Genomic DNA, 16,563 nt, shown 5'->3' with positions numbered 1-16,563 from the left:
GTCGGGGCGTGATGACGTCGACGGGGGGGCGTGGCTTTGCCGCTCCACGCCGCGCTGCGGAAGGGGGGGCGTGGTCCATTGCACGGCAGCCAATCAGAGCGCGGCGCGGCGCGGCCACGCCCCCTCGCCGGCGAAGGCGTCGCTGCGCCGCGCGTGCGCACAAGGCCCCGGCGGCCGTTGGCGGGGGGGGGGGGGGGGGTGGCAGCCGGGATCCGCCTCCATCCGCCGCCCGCCGGCCCCATCCGCGCCCACCCCGCCCGTACCCGGCCGCAGCGGAGCCCGCCCGGGGCGGACAGGTCGGTATCGAGGCGGCGGCGGGGCGCGATGGGCCGATGGCGGCCGCCTTCCCTTCCCCGTCCCCCCCGCCGTGTCCGTCTCCCCCCCCCCCCCACCGCGGAGGCCGGCGGCGCCCGGCCCCGCCGCCATTTTGAAACCGGCGGCCTCGCACCCGCCCCCCCCCGCCCCCCCCCCCCACCGCCGCGCTTACGGCAGCTTCATCTCCGCTTTATTTCTCTTTCCGCGGTCCCGGCGGCGGGTGCAGGGAGAAGCGCTGCCGCCGATGCGCGGGCAGCGCGATGAGCGATCGCCCGGCGGCGCGGGGAAGGGAGGGCCGGCGCTACGCCTGCCTCAGCCTGAGTGAGAGCTACCGCGGGCGGGCGCTGGAGCCCCCCCGAGCCCCCGGTAGGCGGCGGGAAGAGGAGGGTGGGGGGGCCCGGGGCCCGCAGGTGCCCCCCCCCCCCCCCGCCAGGGGCTGCAGGCGCCGGCCCCCCCCCCCCCCCCGACAGAGCGGGGTCTGGGGGGGTTGGGGCCGCTTTGACGCTCCCCCCCCGCCCCCAGCCGCCCCCCGCCATGGCCTGCAGAGCCTGGGGAAAGTGGCCGCCCGCCGCATGCCGCCCCCCGCCAACCTGCCCAGCCTGAAGGCCGAGAACAAAGGCAACGACCCCAACGTCTCCCTCGTCCCCAAGGACGGGTCAGGATGGGCCAGCCGACAGGAGCCCCCCGACCCCAAGAGGTGAGGGGGCGCCCCCCCGAACCGGCCCTGAGCCCCCCCGGACCGGCCCTGAGCCCCCCCAAAATGGCCCTGAGCCCCCCAAAATGGCCCTGAGCCCCCCGAACCGGCCTGAGCCCCCCAAAATGGCCCTGAGCCCCCCAAAATGGCCCTGAGCCCCCCGGACCGGCCCTGAGCCCCCCAAAATGGCCCTGAGCCCCCCGGACCGGCCCTGAGCCCCCCGAACCGGCCCTGAGCCCCCCGGACCGGCCTGAGCCCCCCAAACCGGCCCTGAGCCCCCCGAACCGGCCCTGAGCCCCCCGAACCGGCCCTGAGCCCCCCAAAATGGCCCTGAGCCCCCCGAACCGGCCCTGAGCCCCCCAAAATGGCCCTGAGCCCCCCAAAATGGCCCTGAGCCCCCCGAACCGGCCCTGAGCCCCCCAAAATGGCCCTGAGCCCCCCAAACCGGCCCTGAGCCCCCCGAACCGGCCCTGAGCCCCCCAAAATGGCCCTGAGCCCCCCAAAATGGCCCTGAGCCCCCCAAAATGGCCCTGAGCCCCCGAACCGCCCTGAGCCCCCCGAACCGGCCCTGAGCCCCCCCAAAATGGCCCTGAGCCCCCCCAAAATGGCCCTGAGCCCCCCAAAATGGCCCTGAGCCCCCCGAACCGCCCTGAGCCCCCCAAAATGGCCCTGAGCCCCCCGGACCGGCCCTGAGCCCCCCAGAATGGCCCTGAGCCTCCCCGAACCGGCCCTGAGCCCCCCAAAATGGCCCTGAGCCCCCCCAAAATGGCCCTGAGCCCCCCAAAACGGCCCTGAGCCCCCCAGAAATGGCTGCGCCCCCCGAGTGGCCCTGAGCCCCCCTAAAATACCAAGACTGCTCAGAAATGGCCCGGAGCCCCCCAGATCCCTGGGGCCCCCCAAAAGTGGCCCTGAGCCCCCGGAATGGTCCTGAGCCTCCCTCAAATAGTGCCCCCTCCCCCCCGAGTGGCTGGAGCCCCCCAAAACAGCCCTGAGCCCCCCAAATCGGCACCGAGCCCCCAAAAAGGGTTGGGATCCCCCCCGAACCGGCCCTGAGCCCCCCAGAAATGGCCCTGAGCCCCCCGGACCGGCCCTGAGCCCCCCAAAATGGCCCTGAGCCCCCTAAAAGGGCTGGGGCCCTCCCAGGAATGGCCCTGAGCCCCCCAGCGAGGCCCTGAGCCCCCCAAAACGGCACCGAGCCCCCAAAAAGGGTTGGGATCCCCCCAAACCGGCCCTGAGCCCCCCTAAAATGGCCCTGAGGCCCCCAGAAAGGGTTGGGATCCCCCCAAACCGGTCCTGGGCCCCCTAAAATGGCCCTGAGCCCCCCCAAACGGGCCCTGGCCCCCCCTAAATTGCCCCTCCCCCCCCCCGGCCGCCCCCCCTCTCTCGCAGTACCGAGTCCTCAGCAGTTCCCCCGCCGCCGTCGCCGTCGCCGCCGGCTTCGCAGACGCCTGCGGCCGCCAACCAAGCGAAGCGGCCGCCGGGAGCCCCCGAGGTGGGTGGGGGTGCGGGGTGGGGGGGGGGGGTGGGGGGTTTGGGGGTCCCCCGGCCCCCCCCCCCCCTCACCCCCCGCCCCTCCCCCCAGACCCCCCACGCCGGCAAGCGGGGCAAAGTCCTGGGCGCAGGCCAGCGGTACCCACGGCGCGCACGGAGATGGTGAGGCCGCCCCCGCGCCCCCCCTCCCCGCTTCGGGGGGCCCCCCCGGGTTTTGGGGGCCCCCCCGGCGCCTGAGCCCCCTCCCCGCTCTGTGCCCCCCCCCCCCCCCCCCCCCAGGCGGGAAGGGCCCGATCCTGCCAGCCCGCTTCTCGCGGGAGGAGTTTCCCACCCTGCAGGCGGCCGGAGACCAGGAGAAGGGCGGCCGCGAGCGGGACGCTGCCGACGCGTCGTCTGGGCCCGCACCGAGCCCCCGCCCCGCCGGTGAGCCCGGACCCCCCCGGCACCCCCAAACCTTCCCCCGGGACCCCCAAACCCCTCCCCCGGCACCCCCAAACCTTCCCCCGGCACCCCCAGACCCCCCCTGGGACCCCCAACCCCCCCGGCACCCCCCAACCCCTCCCCCGGCACCCCAAACCTTCCCCCGGGACCCCCAACCCCCCCGGCACCCCCAAACCTTCCCCCGGGACCCCCAGACCCCCCGGGACCCCCAAACCCCCCCGGCACCCCCAAACCCCTCCCCCGGCACCCCCAAACCTTCCCCCGGGACCCCCAGACCCCCTCTGGGACCCCCAAACCCCTCCCCCGGCACCCCTAAACCTTCCCCCGGGACCCCCAGACTCCCCCGGGACCCCCAAACCCCCCTGGGACCCTCACACCCCCCCCGGGACCCCCAAACCTTCCCCCGGGACCCCCAGACCCCCCCGGGACCCCCAAACCCCTCCCCCAGGACACCCAGACCCCCCCCCCGGCACTCCCAAACCTCCCCCCAGCACCCCCAGACTTCCCCAGGCCCCCCAAAACCCCCCAGCCCCCCATAATCCCCCCCTCACCCCCCCAAACTGCTCCCAACCCCCCCAGAACCCCCAGCGACCCCCACTGACCCCCCCAAACCCACCCCCAGCCCCCCATAATCCCCCCCCGACCCCCCCGGCCCCGGTGACCCCCCGGACCCCCCCGATCCTCCCCAAACCCTCCCCCAGCCCCCCCAACCCCCTCCGGCCCCGGTGACCCCCCGGACCCCCCCCCGATCCCCCCCAAACCCTCCCCCAGCCCCCCCCAACCCCCCCCCCCGGCCCCCCCCCGGCCCCGGTGACCCCCCCCTCTCGGCAGGCGGGGGCTGGCGGGACGGGCGCGGGGCTGAGGAGCCGCCGCAGGACGGGGGGGGGGCTGCAGCCCGCCGGGCCCCCCCCCCTCCCCCCCTACCGGGGGGTGATGCCGCCCTTCGTGAGTACCCCCCTTGGGGCCCCCTCCCCCCTTGGGGCCCCCTCCCCCCCCCCTTGGGGCCCCCTCCCCCCCCCTTGGGGCCCCCTCCCCCCCCCCTTGGGGCCCCCTCCCCCACTTCGGGGGGTGTCCGCCCCCCCCTTTGGGCCCCCGGCCGTTGTGGGAGGGGTCCCCGTCTGCTTTTTGGGGTCCCCCACCGATTTGGGGGGGGTCCCAGCTGCGTTTGGGGCATCCCCGCCCATTTGGGGGGGTTCCCTGCCATGGGGGGGGGTCCTCACCCCTTTGAGGGGGGGGGCGTTGACGTTGTGGGGGTTCCTACGGTTGGGGGCTTCCCCCGCCATTTTGGGGGGGTCCCCACCCTTTGGGGGGGTCCTTGCCGTTGTGGGGGGCCCCCTGCCATTTTGGGGGGGTTCATATTCATTTTGGGGGGGTCCTCGCCGTTGCGGGGGGCCCCCCTGTGTTGGGGGGGGTCCCCACGCTGTGTGGGGGGCCCCACTGTTGTGGGGGTCCCTCCTGCCATTTTGGGGGGGGGTCCCCACCCATTTTGGGGGGGGTCCCCACCCTTTGGGGGGGGGGGGCTCCTCGCCCTCGTGGGAGGGGTCCCCCCGCTTTGGGGGGTCCCCGCCACCGTGAGGGGTCCCCCCGCCGCTCTGGGGGGGGGGGTGGGGTCCCCCCGCTTCGGGGCCCCCCCTGACGCCGCCGCCCCCCAGATGTACCCCCCGTACCTGCCCTTCCCGCCCTACGCCCCCCGGGGCCCTGCCGCTACCCCGAGGCCCAGAGGTGAGCGGGGACCCCCGCCCCCCCACCCCCCCCCCCCCCCCCCCCGCCCCGCCCCCCCCCCGCTCAGCCTCCCCTCCCCCCAGGCCCCCGCGGCCCCGCGGCCCCCGCCCCCCGCGCGGGGCCGAGCCCCCCGCCCGCCCCCGTGCTGAAGCAGGACGACCTGAAGGAGTTCGACGAGCTGGACCAGGAGAACGACGAGGGCTGGGCCGGTAACGGGGGGCTGGGGGGGCCGGGGGGGTTGGGGTCCTGGGGGGTTTGGGGGGTCCTTGGGGGGCTTGGGGGGGTCCTGGGGGGCTTTGGGGGGGTCTGGGGGGGCGTTGGGGTCCCGGGGGGGGGGGGGCCTGGAGGGCTCCTGGGGGGGTTGGGGTCTCTGGAGGGGTTCTGGGGGGTCCCCAGGGGGTCCTCGGGGGGGTTGGGGGGTCCTGGAGGGGCTTTGGGGGTCCCGGGGGGGGTTGGGGTCCTGTGGGGCTTTGGGGGGTCTGGGGGGTTTGGGGGGTTTTGGGGTCCCTGGGGGGGCCTGGAGGGCTCCTGGGGGGTCTGGGGGGTTGGGGTCTCTGGAGGGGTTCTGGGGGGTCCCCAGGGGGTCCCCGGGGGGTTTGGGGGTCCTGGAGGGGCTTTGGGGGTCCCGGGGGGGGGTTGGGGTCCCCGGGGGGGTTTGGGGGGTCCCCCGGGGGGTTTGGGGGTGCCCTCGGGTGTGGCAGCCCCCCCCCCCCCCCGCAGGCGCGCACGGGGAGGTCGATTACACGGAGAAGCTCAAGTTCAGCGACGAGGAGGACGGGCGCGACTCCGAGGAGGAGGGGCCTGCGCCGGGGTGAGCGCGGCCCCACAGCCCCTCCCCCCCGTGGGGCGCCCCACAGCCCCCCCACAGCCCCTCCCCCCGTGGGGCGCCCCACAGCCCCTCCCCCCGTGGGGCACCCCACAGCCCCCCCACAGCCCCTCCCCCCCGTGGGGCGCCCCACAGCCCCCCACAGCCCCTCCCCCCGTGGGGTGCCCCACAGCCCTCCCACAGCCCCTCCCCCCATGGGGCACCCCACAGCCCCTCCCCCCCGTGGGGCACCCCACAGCCCCCCCACAGCCCCTCCCCCCCACAGTCCCCCCACAGCCCCTCCCCCCCGTGGGGCACCCCACAGCCCCCCCACAGCCCCTCCCCCCCATGGGGCACCCCACAGCCCCTCCCCCCCCCGTGGGGCGCCCCACAGCCCCCCCAGAGCCCCTCCCCCCATGGGGCACCCCACAGCCCCTCCCCCCGTGGGGCGCCCCACAGCCCCCCCACAGCCCCTCCCCCCACAGCCCCCCCACAGCCCCTCCCCACCGTGGGGCGCCCCACAGCCCCCCCACAGCCCCTCCCCCCCATGGGGCACCCCACAGCCCCTCCCCCCGTGGGGCGCCCCACAGCCCCCCCAGAGCCCCTCCCCCCCATGGGGCACCCCACAGCCCCCCGCACCACGGGGCACCCCACATCCCCCTCCCTGCCGTGGGGCGCCCCATAGCCCCCCGGAGCCGTGGGGCGCCCTCAGCGCCGCCTCTGCCCCCAGGAAGGAGAGCGAGGCGCCGCCCCCCGGCGAGGCCCAGCAGCCCCCCAAGGAGGAGCCGCCCCCCAAGTGCCCCCCCCCCGGGGGGCCCAAGGAGCCGCCCCCCGCCCCCGCCCCCAACCTCGCCCGCCCCCGCCGCCCCCCAACCGCGGCAGCTGGGCCCAGCCCAACGACTTCCCGGTGAGCGGGGCGCCGTGGGGCGGTGGGGGGCAGCCGTGGGGCGGGGGGGCGGTGGGGGGCAGCCGTGGGGCGGTGGGGGGTGGTGTGGGGCAATGGGGGGCAGTGTGTGGTGGTGTGGGGTGCCGTGGGGCAATGGGGGGCAGCCGTGGGGCGGTATGGGGCAATGGGGGGCAGTGGGGGGGGGTGTGGGGCGCCGTGGGGCGGTGTGGGGTGGTGTGGGGCAGTGGGGGGCAACCGGGGGGCGATGGGAGGCGGTGTGGGGCAGTTGCGGGGTAATGGGGGGTGATGTGGGGCAGGTGTGGGGCAGCCGTGGGGCGATGTGGGGTGGTGTGGGGCAATGGGGGGCAGCCGTGGGGCGATGTGGGGCAGTTGTGGGGTAATGGGGGGTGACGTGGGGCAGCTGTGGGGTGGTGTAGGGCAGGTGTGGGGTAATAGGGGGGTGATGTGGGGCACCGTGGGGGCGATGGGTGGCTGTGGGGTGGCGTGGGGTGGCCGTGGGGCGGTGTGGGGTGATGTGGGGCAGCTGTGGGGCGACGGGGCGGTGTGGGGTGCCGTGGGGGGATGTGGGGCAGGTGCGGGGTGCCGTGGGGCGGCCGTGGGGCGGCCGTGGGGCGGCAGCCTGACCCCCGCCCGCGTCCCCCCCGCCCCCCCCGCGCAGGACGAGGACGAGGCCTGGCGGCAGCGGCGGCGCCAATCCTCCTCGGAGATCTCGGCGGCGGTGGAGCGGGCGCGGCGGCGGCGGGAGGCGGAGGAGCGGCGGATGCAGGAGGAGCGCCGCGCCGCCTGCGCCGAGAAGCTCAAGCGCTTGGACGAACGCTTCGGGGCCCCCGAGCGCCGCCCCCGCCACGAGGCCCCGCGCCAGGGCCCCGCCGCGCCCCCCGAGCCGCGCCCCGCCGCCGCACCCGCCGCCGCGCCCGCCGCCGCCCCCCAGCCCCCCCGGGAGCGGCGGGAGGAGGAGGAGGCCGGCAGCAGCGGGGCTGGAGCCGCCCAGGGCGCAGCAGCAGGTGGGGGGCGGCCCCACAGATGGGGGGCGTGGGGGGGTCGGGGGGCGGCCCCACGGATGGGGGCGCGGGGGTTGGGGGGCAGCCCCACAGATGGGGGGTCTGGGGGTCGAGGGGCTGCCCCCGGATGGGGGGTGTGGGGGTCGAGGGGCTGCCCCATGGATGGGGGGTGCGGGGGTTGGGGGGCGGCCCCACGGATGGGGGGCGCGGGGGTCGGGGGGCTGCCCCACGGATGGGGGGCGCGGGGGTTGGGGGGCAGCCCCACAGATGGGGGGTCTGGGGGTCGAGGGGCTGCCCCCGGATGGGGGTGTGGGGGTCGGGGGGCTGCCCCCTGGATGGGGGGTGCGGGGGTCGGGGGGCTGCCCCACAGATGGGAGGTGCGGGGGTTGGGGGGCAGCCCCATGGATTGGGGGGCCCGTGGGTCTGCCCCACAGATGGGAGCGTGTGGGTCTGGGGGCTGCCCCACAGCGGCTCCGGGGGGGGACACGACACCTGCCCCTCCCCCCCCCAACCCCCCCTTCTCCCCCCAGCGGAGCCGCCGCCGCCCCCCGCCCCCCCCGAGGCGCCGCAGGAGCCCCCGAGGAGCCCCCGCCCCCACCGCCCCCCGCCCCCCGGCCGCCATCGCCGCCCCCCAGAAGGGGGAGCCCAAGGGGGAGGGGGGGGCGCCCCTCCCCCGCCAGCCCCCCCCGGCCCAGCCCCCCTCCTACCCCAAGTACCAGAAGTCGCTGCCCCCCCGCTTCCAGCGCCAGCAGCAGGTGGGGGAGGGGCGGGGGGCGGGGGGGGGCTGGGAACGGGGGGGCTGGGGGGGGGGCTGGGGGGCGTGGGGCTGGGAAGCGGGGGATGGGAGGTGTGGGGCTGGGGGGGCTGCCCTCCACATGTGGGGCACGGGCTGGGAGGTGTGGGGCTGGCAGGAGGGCACCCCCAAGTGTGGGGCTGGGGGGCGTGGGGCTGGGAAGGGGGGGGGGGGTGGAGGTGTGGGGCTGGGGCAAGGGCGCCCCCCAAGTGTGGGGCTGGGATGGGGGGGATGGAGGCGTGGGGCTGGGATGGGGGCGCCCCCAAGTGTGGGGCTGGGGGGCGTGGGGCTGGGAAGGGGGGGGATGGAGGCGTGGGGCTGGGATGGGGGCGCCCCCCAAGTGTGGGGCTGGGGGGCGTGGGGCTGGGAAGGGGGGGGGATGGAGGCGTGGGGCTGGGGCGGGGGCGCCCCCCCCCAAGTGTGGGGCTGGGATGGGGGGGGATGGAGGCGTGGGGCTGGCAGGGGTCTGTCTGCCCCCCCAGTGTGGGGCCGCCCCCCGGCCCCCCTCCCCTCCCCTCCCCCCAGGAGCAGCTGCTGAAGCAGCAGCAGCAATGGCAGCAGCAGCACGGGGCCCCCCGCCCCCTCCCCCCAGCCTGGGGGCCCTGGCGGGGGCCGTGCCCCCCCGGCGGGGCCCCCCGCCGCCGCCGCCCCCGCCGCCCCCCGCCGCCCCCGGCCCCCCCAAGGCGCTGTTCCCCGCCTCCATGGGGCGCCCCCCGCCCCTGCCCCAGATGGGCTTCGACCCCCGCTGGATGATGATCCCCCCGTACGTGGACCCGCGCGTGCTGCAGGGCCGCCCGCCCCCCGTCGACTTCTACGCCCCCGGCGTCCACCCCTCCGGTGAGGGGGGGCTCTGGCCCCATAGCGCGGGGGGGGGTGGGGGGCTGCCCTATGGCATGGCTTGAGGGGGGCTGCCCCATAGCAGGGCTTGGGGGGGTTCTGGCCCCATAGCGTGGCTTGGGGGTGGGGGGCTGCCCCATAGCGCGGCTTAGGGGGGTGGGGGCCTGCCCTATGGCATGGCTTGAGGGGGGCTCTGGCCCCATAGCATGGGGGGGAGGGGCTGCCCCATAGCGGGGCTTGGGGGGGGCTCTGGCCCCATAGTGTGGCTTGGGGGTGGGGGGCTGCCCCATAGCGCGGCTTAGGAGGGGGTGGGGGCCTGCCCTATAGCATGGCTTGAGGGGGGGCTCTGGCCCCATAGCGGGGGTTGGGGGGTGGGGGGCTGCCCTATAGCAGGGTTTGGGGGGGGGCTGCCCCATAGCGCGGCTTAGGGGGGTGGGGGCCTGCCCTATAGCATGGCTTGAGGGGGGCTCTGGCCCCATAGCATGGGGGGGGGGAGGGGCTGCCCCATAGCGGGGCTTGGGGGGGGCTCTGGCCCCATAGCGGGGGTTGGGGGGCACCGGCCCCATAGCGGGGGGGTCTCTGGCCCCAGAGGATGGTGGGGGGCCCCACCCCCGTCGGAGGGGCGCCCCCTGACCCCTCCCCTCCCCCCCAGGGCTGCTGCCGCGGGAGCGCTCGGACAGCGGGGGCTCGGGCTCGGAGCCCTTCGAGCGCCCCCCTCCCCCGCTGCTGCGGGAGCGCGGGACCCCCCGGGGGACCCCAAGGCGCCGTGGGGCGGCGACGCCTTCGCCCCCCCCCCCGAGCCGCGGGGGCTCCCCTCCCCTGCGCCCCCCGAGGAGGAGGAGAAGGGGCTGCGGTGAGTGCGGGGGAGGGGGTGACGGGGGGGGGGGGAGGGGGCCGCGCCCCTCCCCCGCCCGCCGCTGACCGCCCTCCCCCTCCCCCCCCAGGAGCGAGACCCCCCGTCCGCCTGCGGGACCCCGGGGCTCCCCCCCCTACGCCGGCGCCTTCCCCCCTTCGCCGAGGGCGGGGGGGCCCCCCCTCCACCGCTTCCCCGCCCCCGCCGAGGAGCCGCCCCCCGCCCCGCCCCGCCCTGGCCCCCCGCCCTCGCCCTGCCCCCCGCCGCCCCGCCCCGCCCCGAGCCCCCCGCCCAGGGCGAGGGGGGCCCCCCGGCCCCCTCCCCTCCCCCGCCGCCCGCCCCCCTTCAAGGACCCCCCCAAGAAGCCGCCGCCGCCCCCCGCCCCTGCCCCCGCCGAGGCGCCCCTCCCCCCCAGGGAGGAGGGGGGAGGCGCCGCCAGGGAGGAGGGGGGCGGGGGAGGGCCCCGGCGGCCGCCCCGCCCCGCCCCCGACCCCCAGAGGCCCCCCCACGGCGCGGGCGGGGGCGGGGCGCGGACGGAGACGCGCTGGGGGCCCCGCCCCTCCGGCCCGCGCCGCCCCGCCCCCGCCGAGGAGCCCCCCGAGAAGCCCCCCCGCCGGGCGGGGCCCCTCAAGGAGCCCCCCCCCCAGGAGGAGGGGGGAGGGGCGGCGGGCGAGGAGCCCCCCCGCGCCCCCAGGCCCCCGGCCCCTCCCCCCCCCCGGCCCCCCAGGCCAAGCCCCTCCCCCCCCCCAGCGGCGCCGCCCTCCCCCACCCCAAGGAGGGGGGAGGGGCGGGGGGCTCCCCCTCCCGCCGCCGCTGCCGCGAGGCCGCCCCCTTCGAGCGGGGGGGAGGGGCGGGCGGCTTCGGGGGGCGGGGCCGGGCGCGGGGGGGGAGGGGCGAGTACTTCGCCCGCGGGCGGGGCTTCCGGGGCGCCTACGGGGGGCGGGGCCGGGGCGGGGGGCGGGGCCGCAGCCGCGAGTTCCGCAGCTTCCGGGGCGGGGAGGGGAGCCCCCCCGGGCCGCGCGGAGGAGGGGCCGCAGGGCGGGGGCGGGGCGGCCGGGGGGGAGGGCCGCCCCGCCCCGCCCCCTGCCGCCGCCGCCGCCGCCGGCCCCGCCCCTCCCCCCGGCGCGGGGGGGCAGCGAGAGCCGCAGCGAGGCCCCGGAGGGCTCGGAGCCCCCCCCCCCCCGCCGCCGCCGCCACCGCGGCTCCGAGAGCGGCTCCGAGAGCGGCGGGGAGCCGCCCGCCGCCGCCCCGCCCCCCCCCGGCCTCCCGCCGCGCCTCCCCCCGCGCCCGGCCCCGCCCCCGCCCCCGCCGGCGGCGGCGGCGGCGGGGGGGGGGCGGGGCCCGCGGCCGCGTCTTCGCCCCCCGCGGGGTCCCCTCGCGGCGCGGGCGCGGCGGCGGCGGCGGCGGCGGCGTTGGCGGCCGGGCCCCCCCGGCGGCTGGAGCCCCCCGGGCGGCGGGGCCGAGCCCCCCGAGCGGGAGCCGGGCCGGGCCCGCGGGGGCGGGGGCGGGGGCGGCGGCGGCGGCGGGGGCGGGGGCGGGGAGCGGCCCCCGCGGCGGCGGCGGCACGGGCGGGCGCAGCAGCAGGACAAACCCCCCCGCTTCCGCCGGCTGCGGCAGGAGGCCCGGGCGGGGGCGGGGCCGGCGGCGGGAGGGGGCGGCGCCGAGCCCCAGCCCCGCCCCCGCCCCCACCCCCGCGGCGGCGATGGCGGCGGCGGCGGCGGCGCCGCGCCCCCCCCGCCCGGTCCCCCCGGCCGCCCCCCGCCCGGCGCCCGCCCCCCCGACCTCTCCAACCCCAACTCGGACCAGGCCAACGAGGAGTGGGAGACGGCCTCCGAGAGCAGCGACGTGGCCGAGCGCCGCGGCGGCGGCGGCGGCGGGGGGGGAAGCCCCCGGGGGCCCCCCGCCGCCGCCGCCGCCCCCCCCCAGCCCCCCGCCTCCGCCGCCGCCGCCGCCGCCGCCGCCGCCCCCGCCGCCGCCGCCCCCGCCGCCCCCCGCCCAGCCCGGCCTGGCCCAGCGCCGCGACCTGGCCAAGCGCAGCTTCTCCGGGCAGCGGCCGGGCGCCGAGCGGCCGGGGCGGAGGGCGGGGGGCGCCGGGACCCCCCCCCCCGGCCCCGGGCACCCCAACCCCCCCGGCGCGGGCCGCGGCCGCGGAGGAGGCGGAGGCGGAGCGGGGGGAGGGGGAGCGGGGGCAGCCGGCGGCCGCGGGGGGGAGAAGAGGGGGGGGCCCTCGCCCTCGAGCCGCAGGTGAGCGGGGGATGGGGGTCCCGGGGGTCCGGGGGGGGGGGGGGGGGGAGGATGGGGGGGGGTCCTGGGGATGGGGGGGGTCAGAGGGGTCATGGGGGGGGATGGGGGGTCCTGGGGGGGTCAGAGGGGTCATGGGGGGGTCCTGGGGATGGGGGGGGGGATGGGGGGGGTCAGAGGGGTCATGGGGGGTCCTGGGGGGTCAGAGGGGTCATGGGGGGGTCCTGGGGATGGGGGGGATGGGGGGTCAGAGGGGTCATGGGGGGGATGGGGGGTCCTGGGGGGGTCTTGGGGGCAGAATGGGGGGGTCCTGGGGGGGGATGGGGGGATTGGGAGGGGTCCTGGGGGAAGATGGGGGGGGTCCGAGGGGCCCTGGGGGGGGATGGGGGGCTGTGAGGGATCCTGGGGGGGTCTTGGGGGCAGAATGGGGGGGTCCTGGGGGGGAAATGGGGGATTGGGGGGGCTATAGGGGTTCCGGGGTGGGGAAGGGGGGCTCTAGGGGGTCCGGGGGGATTGGGGGGTCGTGGGGGGTTTGGGGCTCTGGGGTCCCCGCGGCTGCCCCAGCCCCCCCTCCCCCCCCGCCGTAACGCGGAGGAGGCGACGCCGGGGCTGGCGCTGCCGCCCCCCCCCTCGGCCTCGGCCGTTTTCCGCCTGGACCGGGTGGAGCCCAGCGACCCGGGGGGGATCCGCCGCGCCCTGGCGGGGCTGGGGGCCCGCCCGCGCCCCCCCGCGCCCCACGGCAAGGGGGCGGCCCCCGCCCCCGCCCCCGGCCTGCCGCCCTACGAGCCCCGCGGGACCCCCGGCCTCGGCCCAGGTAGGAGACGGCACCGCCTGCCCCACGCCTGCCCCACGGCTGCGCTATGGCTGCCCCACGCCTGCCCCACGGCTGCCCTATGGCTGCCCCACGCCTGCCCCACGGCTCCTCTGTGCTCATCCCTTCCTGCCCCACGCCTGCCCCACAGCTGCCTCATAGCTGCCTTGTGGTTCCACCATGGCTGCCCCGTGGCTGCCCCATGGCTACTCCATAGTTGCCCCATAGCTGCCCCATAGCTGCCCCATAGCTACCCCACACCTGCCCCATGGCTGCCCCACAGCTGCCCCACGGCTGCCTCTGTGCTCATCCCTTCCTGCCCCACGCCTGCCCCACGCCTGCCCCACAGCCGCCCCATAGCTGCCCCACAGCCGCCCCACGGCCGCCCGCTCTCCCCGCAGCCCCCGAGCCGCCCTTCCTGGAGCCGCCGGAGCCCCTGCGCCCCATGGCCGCCCTCCGCGACATCCCCGCCGTCGGCGGCTTCTTGGCCAAGCGCCGGGAGCGGCCGCGCAAGCAGGAGGTGAGGGGGGGGGAGGGGACGGGGGGGCCCCGGGGGAGGGGCGGGGGTCTCCCCTCCCCCCCGCTGACCCCTCCCCCCCTCCCCCCAGGACCCCCTGGGCTGCCCCGGCTTCGGGGACCCCCAGCAGGAGGGGACGGGGGAGCCGCGGGGGAGGATGGGCCCGGCCGAGGGGCTGAGCCCCCACCTCTGGAACCGCCTGCAGACCAGTAAGGCGACGGCGGGGGGGGGGCGACTGGGAGGGCAACTGGGGGGGGCTGGGGGAGGGGCGCGGACCCCCCCCTCACCCCCCGCCGCCCCCCCAGGTGCCGCCCGCAAGCCCTTCGCCCCCGGCCAGGCCTGGATCGAGCCCCTCGGCCCCTTCGAGGACGCGGCCAGCGCCGAGGTGAGGCCGGGCGGGGGAGGGGACCCCGGCCCCGTTCGGGGGCGCCCCTCCCCGCTGACGCCCCCCCCCCCCCCCAGACGAGCCCCTCGGACAGCGGCGTGGAGCTGAGCGGGGACTCGCGCGCGTCCTCGGCCGCCTGCAGCCAGCGCAGCTCCCCCGACGGCGGCCGCGACGGGGGGCAGCCGGGACCCCCCCTCCCCGAGGGGCCCCCGCGCCGCCGCGACGACCCCCAGGTACCTCGCTTTCGGGGGGGGGGGGGGGGGGGAGGGGGTCTGCCGGCCCCTCCCCCTCACCGCCCCTCCCCCCCCCCCCCCCAGGCCTGCGCCCCCCGCCGCCCCCCGGGCCCCATCGGCACCGAGCGCTGCCAGAAGGGCAGGGCCCCCCCCGAGGAGCCGGGGCGGGGGGGGGCGCGGGGGCTGCCCTTCCCCGGGGGGGGGCCCGCCGCCTGGCGCCCCTCCCCCGCCCCGGCGGCCGGCGCGGGGGGGGGCCCGGACCCCTGGGACCCCCCCCCCGCCGCCGACAGCGACCCCCGCCGCCGCGGCAGCACCCCCGGGAAGGGCGAGAAGGAGGCGCTGCCCCCCGCCGCCGCCGAGGGGGTAAGGAGGGGGGGGGGGGGGGGAGGGGCGGGGGTGGGGGTGGGGTGGGGGGCGTTGCCCCCGGGGTTCACCCCCGCCCCTCCCCCCCCCAGCTCGACGCCGCCCCCCGGGACTGGGAGCTGCTGCCTGGGGGGGGGGCCCCGCCCCACGGCGGCGCCGAGGCCCCCCCGCCCCCGAGAGCCCCGGAGGCCAAGGGCCCCCCCCCCCCCGGGGACCCCCCCGCGCCCGGGCAGCGCCTCCACCCCGAGCTCTGCTACGGCGGGGCCGGCGCCGTGGGTCAGGTGTGGGGCTGGGGGGAGGGAGGTGTGGGGCTGGGGGGGGAGGTGTGGGGCGGGGGGGGGATGGGGTGGGACTGGGGGGAGGGAGGTGTGGGGCTGGGGGGAGGGGTGGGGCTGGGTGGGGATATGTGGGGCTGGGGGGGAGGGGTGGGGCGGGGGGGATGGGGTGGGGCTGGGTGGGGATATGTGGGGCTGGGGGGGAGGGGTGGGGCTGGGTGGGGATATGTGGGGCTGGGAGGGGAGGGGTGGGGCGGGGGGGATGGGGTGGGGCTGGGTGGGGATATGTGGGGCTGGGGGGGAGGGGTGGGGCTGGGGGGGCAGTGTGGGCTGTGAGGGGGGAAATGTGGGGCTGGGGAGGGGAGGTGTGGGGCTGGGGGGGAATGTGTGGGGCTGGAGGTGTCTGGGGGGCAATGTGTGGGGCTGGGGGATTTGTGGGGGGGATGTGTGGGGTGGGGGAGGGGATGTGTGGGGCCGGGGGGCGCCGGGGGGCAGCTCCGGGCACGTGTGGGGCGCGGCGGGGCTGACCCCTCCCCCGCAGGTCCCCAGCGCCCCCGTGGAGCCCCAGCTGGGGGGCGGCAGCGGCTTCCGCCCGAGGACCCCCTCCCTCCCCCCCTACAGGTACGGGGGCCCCGCCCCGCCCCCGCCCCGCCCCCCGCCCCGCGGGGACACACCCCACCCCCCCACCCCACCCCCAGCCCGCGGGGGGGGTGGGGGTGGGGTGGGGTCGGGACCCCCCGCTGACCCCTCCCCCTCTGCCCCTCCCCCCAGGCCGGTGTTCGTGGCGGGGGCGGGGCTGCCGCCCCTCCCCCTCAAGGGCCCCTTCCTGGAGTTCCCGGCCCTGGGGGGCCCCGACCTGGCCAAGCTGGGGGGGGCGGGGGGGCTGCTCTACCCCCCCGCCCCCCCCTTCCTCTACAGCCCCCCCTTCTGCCCCGACCCCCCCCTGCTCCAGGTGAGGGGGCGGGGCCGCGGGGGAACGGGAGGGGCCACGGTGGGGGGAGGGCTGTGGGGCTGGAGGGCGGGGCTAAGGGGGGGTGGGGCTGCGGGGGGTGAGCGGGCGGGGCTGAGGGAGAGGGTGGTGGGTGGGCGGGGCCTTGCTCGGCCACGCCCCTTCATTGCCGGCCCCGCCCCCAGGTGCGGCAGGAGCTGACTCCGCCCTCTGACTTCTACGGGCAGGGACAGAGCAGCTTCCAGCAGGTAGGCCCCGCCCCCCCGGGGCTCCGCCCCCCGCCGGGGGGCCGGGCCCCGCCCCCTGACGCCTCGCCCCGCCCCCAGATGCTGCTGCCCGTGGTGGAGTCTCCGGTGCCGCCCGTCGTCAACTTCGGGGCGCCGCCCGCCCCGCCCCTCCCCCTCCTGCGCCTCCTCCCCCCCCCGCGCGCCCCTTCCCCCCTCCGCCGCCCGCCCCGAGGCGCGAGGGGGCGGGGCCGCCCCGCCGCGCGCCCGCCCCCTCCCGGGGCCCCGCCCCCGGCCCTTCCCCCACCGCGGGGGCCCCCTCCCCCGCGGGCCGCCCCTCCCCCGCTGCCTCGCCGCCCTCCCGGGGCCTGGGGACCCCCCCGCGCCCCTCCCCCTGCCATGGGGCCCCCGGGCCCGCGGCCCCCCCCCCCGTGGCCGCCCCCCCCCCCCCCCCATCCCCCCCCCCTTTATGTGGGGCGGGGGGGGTGGGGGGCCAGAGACCGACTGAGTGGGGGGGGGCGGCAACCCCCTCCCCCCCGCTGTGGGGCAGAGCCCTGGGGCCAGGCCGCGCCCCTCCCCCACCCCCGCCCCTCCCCCTCCCCCCCTTCGGTAAAGGACGGTGAAAAACGGAGGGAAAAGCAAAAAAACCACCAAAACCAAGCCGGCCCCTCCCCAGACACGGAAATAAACGGCGAAAAGAGCGGCG

General features: G+C 79.8%; 2 protein-coding genes across 2 annotated transcripts; both read left to right on the top strand.

The window, feature by feature from the left end:
• Positions 1-156: 156 nt before the first annotated feature.
• LOC148052464 (protein PRRC2A-like) lies at positions 157-4,663 on the top strand. Its single transcript, XM_087730075.1, has 7 exons — positions 157-296; positions 542-681; positions 838-1,012; positions 2,399-2,662; positions 2,780-2,923; positions 3,773-3,886; positions 4,594-4,663. Exons 2-6 carry the CDS (start codon positions 576-578, stop codon positions 3,801-3,803), a joined length of 720 nt encoding a protein of 239 aa, XP_087586201.1. The 5' UTR covers positions 157-296; positions 542-575; the 3' UTR covers positions 3,804-3,886; positions 4,594-4,663.
• Positions 3,875-16,545, top strand: PRRC2A (proline rich coiled-coil 2A). The gene is given in 23 exon segments (XM_087729805.1): positions 3,875-3,886; positions 4,818-4,872; positions 5,384-5,474; positions 6,199-6,264; positions 6,351-6,375; positions 7,034-7,379; positions 7,907-8,131; positions 8,695-9,006; positions 9,659-9,745; positions 9,748-9,859; positions 9,951-10,155; positions 12,665-12,914; positions 13,313-13,431; positions 13,520-13,637; positions 13,734-13,813; positions 13,891-14,046; positions 14,131-14,409; positions 14,502-14,690; positions 15,226-15,305; positions 15,456-15,636; positions 15,819-15,881; positions 15,960-16,342; positions 16,473-16,545. Coding segments are annotated over 23 exon segments (3,507 nt in total).
• Positions 16,546-16,563: the final 18 nt, after the last annotated feature.

Source organism: Nipponia nippon, unplaced genomic scaffold (genome assembly GCF_047370975.1).
Source record: "Nipponia nippon isolate SJK-2023a ecotype South Korea unplaced genomic scaffold, ASM4737097v1 scaffold_47, whole genome shotgun sequence".
In the NCBI taxonomy this organism is placed as follows: Eukaryota; Metazoa; Chordata; class Aves; order Pelecaniformes; family Threskiornithidae; genus Nipponia; species Nipponia nippon.
The sequence above is the reverse complement of the archived record's forward strand: the minus strand, read 5'-3'. Positions and strand labels throughout refer to the sequence as shown.